General features: G+C 35.8%; 2 protein-coding genes across 2 annotated transcripts; both read right to left on the minus strand.

Moving 5' to 3' along the window:
- Positions 1-1,446: 1,446 nt before the first annotated feature.
- On the minus strand, positions 1,447-6,501 carry LOC18039299 (E3 ubiquitin-protein ligase RNF14). Its single transcript, XM_006430453.2, has 7 exons — positions 5,975-6,501; positions 5,311-5,385; positions 4,716-5,232; positions 3,804-4,189; positions 2,696-2,922; positions 2,451-2,598; positions 1,447-2,005 (listed from the first exon to the last, which is right to left on the minus strand). The coding sequence occupies exons 1-7, from the start codon at positions 6,458-6,460 to the stop codon at positions 1,877-1,879; spliced, it is 1,968 nt and encodes a 655-aa protein (XP_006430516.1). The 5' UTR covers positions 6,461-6,501; the 3' UTR covers positions 1,447-1,876.
- Positions 6,502-7,030: 529 nt separating this feature from the next.
- Positions 7,031-10,750, minus strand: LOC18039536 (E3 ubiquitin-protein ligase RNF14). Its single transcript, XM_024182637.1, is given in 8 exon segments — positions 7,031-7,126; positions 7,233-7,440; positions 7,583-7,594; positions 8,325-8,717; positions 9,136-9,171; positions 9,174-9,651; positions 9,731-9,805; positions 10,541-10,750. Coding segments are annotated over 8 exon segments (1,506 nt in total). The 3' UTR covers positions 7,031-7,032.
- Between the last annotated feature and the right edge of the window lie 275 nt (positions 10,751-11,025).

Consider the following 11,025-nt stretch of genomic DNA (forward strand, 5'->3'; position numbering starts at 1 on the left):
TCAACTAATTGAGATGATTTTTCAAAGTTTGCACCAAAGGCAATAGATGATGAAAGGAAAAGGGAATTTCATTATAAACCTCTCACCAATTTTCAATTTATCCAATTACGGTTAAATCTTTAATTTTTCATTGATTTGACCATCAACATATTTAATAAACAAACATATCTTACAATCTGTGGTTAATCCTTCACTATTCTCTCTAATTCATTCGTTGTTGTCCAAGAAGGACGAGTGATGAGCAAAGAAAAAAGTCAACAACTGAAGGGGAAAAAATTTAGAAGAAAGATGATTACGGTAGAATGAGAGTTAATTAGGTTGCGAATGAAAGAAGGGTTGTTTTTGGAGTTTTGAAGGGTGTATAGAGTAAAATTTTACTTTTAAAATCTATTTCATCGATTTGTTGCGTAACTAGTTATAGAGGTAAAAATTACGGGTTTAAAAAATTGAAATTACATCCGATCTAATTTGTTACCATATATATATATATATTTTTCTGAGGGTTAGGCCTTTGCCTTATTAAGATCCAAGGTTAACGATGACAAGGCCCAAGCAACAAACTACAGAGGTCAAAGCCCTCAATAGTTTAGTCAAAGTTGCTTGCCTGGTCAACTCAGTCAATATCCACTCCTTTGTTGTGTAATAGTCATATTATTCAACAAGTTATAGCACGTAACATGATTTTTACGGTGGGTGGGGGAAGGGAATGTAAAATACCGGGACTTGCGGATCATTCGGCAGCGCGTAATTATAGTCTTCTTAGATTTTATGTGTGTGAGATAAGATAAGTCACTTTATTTTATCTTTTTAGCGCTAAGTATAAATTAGAGAAGTGAATATTTATTATTAGAGTAATAATATAGTTATAAATTTTTGTATAAACTGATGTGACATGATAAAATTGGTTGAATTAAATATCTATAGACCCACATGATCTATTTTTATTATTTTATATTTTCATTCAACCAATGAATTAATGTCAAATCAGTTTGTACAAGATAAATTTGTATAAGAGTTTGTGGCTGTATCACCACTCTTATTATTAATATTTAAAAACCACTTGAAAAATGTATTTATAATCTACTTTGACACACGGTTTGTCTAAGATTTGTCCCGCTTATTTCAGCGTTGATCATCGCTAAAGTAGACGGACATTACCAGGACTTGACGGCTGCTTAAGAAACATGCTACACATGGGTTAGAAAAGTAGACGTGTTATATGTGTCTTTTGATATTTGTGTCCCAGATTAATAAAGTCACATTATCACATCCGCTAGTTCCAGGTTTGAAGATGAATAAATGAATATACATTGATGAATTCTTTTCAGTTTATTTATAGTGTTTTTCTTTTTCCCCCATTTCTGAGTTTATTCATGGGAAGCAAGAGCATTTGGTATTCATGGGTGTGTGCAAGTGTATACTTTTGTATCTGTTTTCAAAGACGTGGTATTTTATTGGCATTTATTAAAATTTTAAACAAATTACAATTGTTTACAGCTCTATAACTCAAAAATTAAAAATAAAAATAAAAATTGTTCCCCCTACATTCTTGCAGGTGACTCTTAACTGTAAGCCAGCTTCTTCTGGAAAGCAATGCCTGAACAAATTGAATGATACACCAGACAAAGTAAATAATATCTACAACAACAACAAGAAATGTACCGCTGGAAAGAAAAGTTTTGCAAAGATAATTTAAGCAGCAAGCCATGTGTATGTGCATCAATCAGCTGCTCACCACGATTATCTTGCATTGAGACTGGTCCAAATTGCAGATCTTCTCTGCAATGCTCTGTAACATCTTGTATTAGCTGAGGGTCTTGATGCAAAAGCGGTTCATGACTGTTACAGAATGTTTGGTTGGTTCCACCATTCGAAGCTATCCCACAGTGTGCTGCTTGCAACCTTTGGGTCCATAATGCTGCGTGCTGCGCCTCACAATCTTTTTGCACAAATAACAGTAGTGAATTTGGCATGCCCAGCAGAACATGTGATTGTTATTGCCAACCTGTTTTGCAGAAAAAAAGTACAAAAGCCTATGTTAGGTTAAGCGAGGCAACTCATAAAATCATGAATTAACACAGAGAGACTGGGTACATTTTGTTTACATTTTATTTTTGAAAAGAAAATTTTGTCCTCTCAACTTGGAGATGTGTTCACCTAAGGTATTTGTTGAACAGTTCCCTAGAAAACTGTATCTAATATCCTGTTCTGAATAAAACTTGTACCTTGTTTTTAGGTGCTTTTAAAACTGGTTTTGAAAGTCCAATAAGAAGATAACCAAAAGATATCAATTTGTATAAAAGATATAAAGCAGCAGCAGAGAAACCTGATACTAAGAGATATACAGGTGCTTAGAAACATAAGAAATCAAACAAATCCTAAAATGATCTAGTATTTAAATATACATCACAAATATCTGATATCCTCGACATATCTAATCTTACACTCACCTTTGCATTGAATTGACGACAATTAGGGCACGAGAGACCATGTTCATCAAACATATCAGCTTGAATCTGAGCCACAACCTGACGGGCATTAAGTCGCTCCTCCCAGTCCCGAATCATTTCTAGTGGGAACAGCTCACATGTTCCCGTTCTACGTTAATGCAAGATAATCAGATCCATTTATAGTTGGCAAACAGACATAGAGGAAGGAAGAAAACATCAACGGCCTTAGGCAGCAGATCACAAACCTGAAATGATCATAACCATCAATCGCCTTGTTACATCGATAGCAAAAGTACTGCCCGCAGTTGTTACATACAATCTTGTTACAACCTTCGGTTCTTGAGATTGCCATCTTACAAGATGGGCATTGCTTAGCATCACGAAGTATTTCCTTCACACTAAGAAGCTCATTGATCATTTCACGTTCCCTTTGTTTTTGCCCTTCCTTTACTTGCGATGAATTTTGGCGCTCCTGCCAAACGGAAAATTAAGGGCATTGAACTCATAAGAAACCAGGAAAATTTCTATGGTCCAAGAATAAAGTTCCTAAATCACTAATGAAGAGGCTTCCATGAAATATCTCTGAAAATAGAGCAACATTTTTGGTAAGTCAAACACACACAATGTTATGCGAATAGGCAAAACATCAACAACACTAAAGCCCCAGATTACAGAAGATGATCCTAGCAATCCTAAACTACACCAGAACAATAATATAAACCTTAAGGGCTACTGAAATTAGACTGACATAATGTACCTCCCCTCACAGGCCAACAGAGATTACAGATGACTTAATTAAGTAATCTTTTGAACTTCAATTTTGTGAATTATATACTTTTTGCACTTAAAAAGCAAAATTATTAGGAAAACTACCACAATAATATATTATAGTGGACTGTCTAGCTTCAACACATAGGTATCAATTTATGGTAAATTTAAGGATACTTGCCTCTTTTCCAATTAAAAAGTAGGACTATGTTGTTTTGATTGCTTTTTTACTTGCTAAAGGTTATTTCTTCTAAATTGGGAGAACATGCATAAGCATTTGCTTTTTCAAGAGGCTGGATGGAGCAGTCCTTTAGAATTACCATTGCCTTAGTCAGTATGTATCAAGCACCAATCCCATCCTCACCCATGGCTAAGGAATGTATGAAGAGCCATTAACTGCACAGGTTGTATTGTGATGATACTAGTTCGCTAGTAAAGCAATACAATAACACTGTAGTCTCAATATTTTCTCACTACCTATATGGCTCTTTCTCTCTCTACTAGCATTCCCATACACCCCAATAGATGAAGCAAAAAGGATGCCAAAGGCCAAAGAATATCAAAGATGCATCTACGAAGTTTTACCTGCAAGATGTGAAGCTTTATCTCAGGTGTCATACATACTACGCCAACATGACGCCGCTCCCTACAAAGTGTACAGAAGCTATAGAAGCACTTAGAGCACTGTGCATGCTGTTCTTCATCCTCAATACAAGGTGTTTCACATCGTGGGCAATATGCAACATCAGACATTGATTCGAGTGTTTTCTGTAACATTAAGGACTCCCAGCGTTCGAACTCCTCATCACCAAGTAGTTTTTTCAACAAACTAGGAGGAACCATACCTCCACATTTTGCATCCGGACACTGAAGCTTGCTAACAGTGCCTTCAGATATATGTATATCCAAGTAAGTCTTCATGCACTTCCAGCAAAAGAAATGATGGCATGGCAGTCTAACAAAGTCAGTACCTGGCAAGATAGGAGAGCAACCTTGTAATCAGCAAAATGGTCCACTAGTGGTGCACCATAGTAAATGCTGGTCACAAGACCTTCTGCATACAGACAGCAGCTAACGTATTGAGATTATCATGACAACAATGATTAGGATGACACAAGAAAAGCAATGCTACAAGAACTTAGAGATCCTCTAAAGTCTGTTGAAATAAAAAAGAGGCACTAAGTTCTACATCCACCATAACACTCATGTAATGATAGTCACTCAACATTATAGATATATACCAGAAAAAGCTTCCACAACTCCCTTTGAAGTTTACAACAATCTTCGGGTAGTTTACAAAACTTTCTTACAGAAAGCAAAACATTCAGATAAAGCTAAGAACATAGCTCTGAGTTTTATATATGTAGGAAGGAAAAATGTTTTTCCAACTGTAAAAATTATAATTATGCATGAGAGATATTTGAGATTGCAGAAAGCGCCTGGGACTACCAGAAACACCAAAGAAGTTTTTACTTGATAATCCTCAACAGCAATTACCTGCCAACTCGCTGAAACAGATGCGGCATTCATGAAAGCTTTTCAGAAAGTTCTCATGGCATCTCTCATCATTGTAACTCCTAATTGAAGGAATATCAACATCGGGAGAGACACTCTCTGAGATTGCACGCCTATCTCCAATACGTGCAACACCATAAGGACCAAGCACTATTTCCTCACTGAACCCAAGATAAGAAAGAGAGGAATTCTGTAGCCACTCTATCCACTGATATAAAATTTCTTGCCCAGGTTGGTCGATCCATATTGATTCCAGCATAGAGCAAAGATTGGAAATCTTTGTGGAATTCAACCACCGAGCAGAGATGGTAAAATAAGGAGGGAGATGGCTTGGGTATGATTTAGGTAATAAGCAGGTTAACACAATTGGTGGAAGATACTGGACTTTGAAAGAGTACGAAAAGTCATCTGAACTTTCACTTCTGGCATCAAGATCAGTTGATGAATTAAGCTTAGCAGTTACAGTAAGTCCATCAAGAGTTTCAACATGTACATGAATCTGCAAAATGACACACATGTGAGACAGTTCACTTCCTTACGAAAGAATAAAAGTCAAGTGATTGGATAATTGAGTTACCTGACAAGATCGTAGGTCTCTTTGTCTGTCGAGGATGAAGACATTGTCCCCATAAATTGACTCCAGTGCAAGCAACTGAAAAGCAAATTAAAGACGAGAACACAGAAGGTAAGAACAGTAAAAGGTTTCCCAACTCACAGACAATGGCTGCACATCATTTTTTTCAGTTGAAGAATTTATCAAAAGTCTTTATTTGGTGACTACGCCAAAGAATTCATTTTTTTATTAGGCACCATTTTGATGGAACATTTTGCAGTTATGGCCATCTTTGAGGAGTTGTGGCTAGAGAGAATAGAAGAATTTTTGAGGATTTTGCAGTGGAAGAAAAGCAAAAAGAGAGATGCTACTTTGATTTCAAATTTTTATCTATATTTCATACCTCGTATACCAGCAATTCAACCATAACCAGAGGATGAGCAGTAAAACAGTATCATAGCAAACAAAAAGTGTTTCCATGCTAACCCAAAAATTAAACAAGATTAACACAGCTACCTATAATTCAACATTTTGTGGCACAAAGTAGCTGCTCTGCTATAAGGATTTGAACCCAGCCTAAAACTTATAATTCACTACACATACAACATTATCCAAAGAATATAAAACTAAAAGATTAGAAGTTTAGAACAACAGAAGGCGAATTCCAATTCGAGATTATTAGAATTACCTCATCCCCTTGTGATTGATCATTTATCCTTAGCTGCTCAGCTTCCAACTCCGGCTCTTCAAAACTTGAATTCAATTCTCTCAGTATGCTCTCCACATCATTAACATTACTGTTTGAAGGCAAGCCCTCTTCTTCATCTTGCTTCTCCTTCACTTCCTCCCCAATACTCAAAGACCCCACTTCATCATTCAACAATTTCTCTTCACGCGACTCAGTTTTCTTGACAAATTTGGGTTTTGCGACGCGGGCACGTCTTCTTCGCGACACCCACCTGAGATTTCCCTGGTATTTTGGGATTGGTTCATTGTTTGGTTGATCAGAAGTTGATGGAGAATCGAGACTGTGCTGTTGATGTCGTTTTTGCTGTGATGGTGGTACTGCCGGCGGCGCATCGTTGAGAGGTTTGACAGTCATATCTTCGTCGTTTTGGAGGTGGTTCCGTGGTCTACCTCCTCCTCTTCTGGTTCTTCTCATGGCGATTGGCATCGCTGATGCTGCATGCAGTTGGCTCACGGTGGACTATTGATATTTATTTATGGGATTTTAATTTTATTTTTTTTTTTTCAAGTCGGTGTCATGGACTTTAAATAAAAAAGAAAAATATTAATATGCAATATTTTAATTGAATTTTTACGTAACAAATATTTATATTGAATATTTGAATGATTATACTGTTCAAGTCGAGTGATCATAGAGTTGAGGTTATTTAACTAAAACCTTTTACAAAAATTAATTTTGCGTCATTAATTTAATATAATCCAATAGTAAATTAATTGAATATTACTTTGACTTTCAAAATTTTGTCATTAGATTACATAAAATCAATATTACTTTGACTTTCAAGTTTGATTGTGAGACAGAGACAAGTCTCTGGACTCTGGAGAAATCTTCATCGCATCTGAACAGATGCTTGACACAGTCTATATCGTGGACATTGGCAAGGAAAGGCAAGGCAAGGCAAGGCAATTGCTCAAACCACGCAACATCCAACAGATCCAAACAAAATATATTATCTTGATATATCTAAACTTCATCAGAATCATATTTGCCTGACAGATTCAATCTTCACTCACCTTTGTGTTGAATTGACCACAATTAGGGCATGGTCTAGTTTTAAGCTTGACCTCTGGGATCAGTTTGCACTTGCCATTTCTTCATTGGAAATCAAGGTAATTAGTTCCATATAAAGTTAAAAAGCATACATTCAAATAGTTAGAAAAATAAATCAATTGCTTTGTCACAGCAGTTAATCACAAACCTGAAATGATCATATCCCTCTACTGCCTCATTACATCCATAGCAGAAGGGCTTCCCACAGTTTATACATATCATCTTGTTACAACCATCAATTCTGGAAATCGCCATTTTACAAGTTGGGCATTGCTTAGCATCACGAAGTATTTCCTTGAGACTAAGAACCTCATAGATCAGTTGAGGCTCCTTTCGTTTCTGCTCCTCATTCAGTTGCCAAAGAAAAAAAAAAACAAAAACAAAAAAAAGTGTTACCAGAAATGGTGGTAAAACAAACAAACAAACAATCAAACAAAAATTTAATTACCCTCATCATCAAATTCAAAAGGGCCAACAGAAATACGTATGACTATGATTTAGTTGAGTCGGCTTATAAAAATATGCGAGTTATAAGCTATGCTGTCAAATATAAATTTATTGGGCAAAACATGAGACAGAGAAAACAATAGAATTTGAAAGGTTTTTATATTAAACATGAGAAAATCAACAATAAACATATCTCATTTATACTTTTACATACAAACTTCAGGCAAATTCAAATCTACTCATAATTTAAAAAATAAATACTACTTTAGTGTGTTCACAGGAGGAAGAGAGGCTTCAATATTATGTAAGTATTGTGAATTGATAATATTTTTTTGGTTATTTGGTTCAAAAGGAATACAAATGTTCACAAATTTAGCCCAAACGCTTCTCACTTCTAATGTATGACAAAGCCAAGATATCACTAAAAAAGAATCTTAAAAAGAAGTCTAGAACAAAATATTCTTCCTTCAATAAGGACAACAATGCCTATTGAATTCAAGATCAAGAATTCCCCCTTAACCTCTTTTCTTTTCTGACTTGAACAAAAGTAGGGTGTTTTTGACTTTGTTAATACTAGTTTGATAGTTAACATTTCTATCTTTTTAAGGGGCTGGATGGAGCAGTCTGTACAGAAGTAAATCCACCTTCTCATGCGTCTTCATACCAATGGATTATAAACCCACCTTCTCATGCGTCATACCAAATGCAACAGAACAAGTAAAAAAGGGGTGCCACACTATAAACAAGTAAAAAAGGGTACCACACTATAAATAAGTCCAAGGATGAACTATACATTTTACCTCCAACATTTGAAGCTTCAATTCAAAAGATAAACATTCTTTGCCTACATGCCATTTCTCCCTGCAGACTGTACAGAAGCTGCAGAAACACTTGGAGCATTGTGCATGCCGATCTTCATCCTCAATGCATGGTGTTTGACATCTTGGGCAATATGCAACATCAGTCATTGACTCAAGCGTTTTCTGTAACATTAAGTACTCCCAGCGTTCATACTCCTTCTCATCAAGCAGCCCTTTCAGCACATTGGGTGGAACCATGCCTCTACATTTTGCATCCGGACATTGTAGCTTGTTTACGGTGCCTTCAGAGACATATATGCCAGAATAAGTCTTCATGCATTTCCAGCAAAAGAAGTACTGGCATGGCAGTCTGATAAACTCAGTTCCTGGAGAGACAAAAGAATTAAAGTATTCTATCAGGCCTACTAGTAAAGCACATTAATAGATTTGGCATACAAAAGAAACATATATTATGCAAGAAGTTTTTCCTATATATATATATATATATAATAACCAGATGATTACAAACATTTAGGACTTGTCTGACTTCTTTCTATGCAGAAAATAAGAAAGAGGTAAACATTATGGTCGTGAATGTTCCATAGAATCTCTCTAATGATAAAATAATATTATCAATAGATAAAATTGAACACCCCTTCTTCACAGACTATCATTAGAGACAAATTTAAATATCTGTAGATAGTTCTCAGAACTTCTAGAAAGAAAGACTATCAGAGAAAGTGGCTGAGTAACACCAGTTAGAACGAAACAAGTTCAAACTTCATAATCTTTTATTGCAATTACCTGCATAATTATTAAAACAAATGCAGCATTCATGGTGTCTTTCAGAAAGTTTTCGCGGCATCTCTCATCATTGAAACTCCTAATTGCAAGAACATCAACATCAGGAGAGACACTTCGTGGGACTGCACGCCTGTCTCCAATATATTTGATGCCATAAGGACCAAGCACAATTTCCTTGTCAAGTCCAAGATATGAAAGAGAGGAATTCTGTAACCATTGCGTCCATTGATAGATAACTTCTCGCCTGGGTAGATCCATCCAAATTGAGTCGAGCATAGAGCAAAGATTGGAAATCCTGGTGGAATTCAACCACTGAACAGAGACAGTGAAGTAAGGAGGGATATTGCTCGGATAAGATTTAGGTAATAAACAGGTTAAAACAATTGGTGGAAGATATTGGACTTTGGAAGAATATGCCAACTCGTCTGAACTTCCATTGATGGTGTTAGGATCACTACGTAAGTTTAGCTTAGCAACTATAGTAAATTCGTCCGGGACTTCCATGTGTATATGAATCTGCAATAAGGCACATGTCAGACAGTTTGCTTCTTTACAAGAGTGGTAATATTTTTAGATTATAGGATAATTAAGTAACCTGAAAAGATCTTAAGCCTCTTTGTCCGTCAAGAATGAAAAGGTTTTCTCCATATATAGACTCCAAAGCAACCAACTGAAAAACGAGCTAAGGGTAAGAAAAGGTAATAAAAAGCAGTAAAATTTCTGCGCTGAAAATGGCTCATCAACATCCAGGAAAGTTGTTGAGATAGCATCTAGACTTCGTTTTGATGTCCTATGATAAGTTATAAATATTAATTCTGCCTAAATGAATTTTCTTAGTCACAGAATTAAGAAGAAGAATTTGCTTGCATGATCTCATCATTTAATTAGATAATATATTTTATAATGAAACACAATTTTTATAAATGCATAAAAATAATTTTCATGAAAAATATAATAAGAGTGATATCATGTATCTCATAATAATTTCTATTCTAACAAAGTAGGTACCGATATTACAATTAGGGTCGATATGAGTTTAAATTTATGTGAAAATAACATAACTCAAAGGACTATCATGTATGACTAGAAAATATGTTCCAATAAAAATCAATATTTACTCCCATTTAGTAAAGGAGAAAACTAACTCAAAATTTTCATCCGAGCAATTATAGCTAAGAAATTCACACTAATAAAGGCGACATCCACTTTCATTTTATTAAAAAGTATTACATACCAAAAATACACTTGTGGGGAGGAATGATACCACACTAAAGGTAATTTTGCCATAGCAAAAGGGTGGCTTCTAAGTTCCGCATACATATTTACAAACCCACAAAAGACCATTAAACTATAACTTGTGAATGAAAAATACGATTAAATTCAAGGCTCTTATTTCTAATTATACCTCGTACTCCTGCAACAGGTCATTGATCCTCAGCTGCTCAGCATCCAACTCCGGCTCTTCAACACTTAAACTCAACTCTCTCAATATACTCACCACATCACTACTTTTATCTCCTTTCACTTCCTCGCTAATTTTCAAAGCAGCAGCTTCAACACTAAAGGAACTCACTTTGTTTTTGAAGAAATGCTCTTCATTACTCGCGGAGCCCATAGCTGTAGCCTGTAGTCACTTGTCTGCGTAGTGTGGATGTCGTGACAGTAGCAGGCAGCAGGCAGTCATAATGGGGCATCAATTGAACCTATTTATAGGTTCGTTTCTATTATATAAAACTTGGGAATTTTGGATCCTTCACAACAACGGGTCGGATCCAGAAAGCCCTGGGCCCAAAAGGAAGCTGGATTTATGCTTGGCTTGAGCAACAAGCAACACTTCGTTTATGCGGTTACAGCATCAAGATTAGACACAGCATCAATACTAAGGTTTCT

This window comes from Citrus clementina, unplaced genomic scaffold (genome assembly GCF_000493195.1).
Source record: "Citrus clementina cultivar Clemenules unplaced genomic scaffold, Citrus_clementina_v1.0 scaffold_6, whole genome shotgun sequence".
In the NCBI taxonomy this organism is placed as follows: domain Eukaryota; kingdom Viridiplantae; phylum Streptophyta; class Magnoliopsida; order Sapindales; family Rutaceae; genus Citrus; species Citrus x clementina.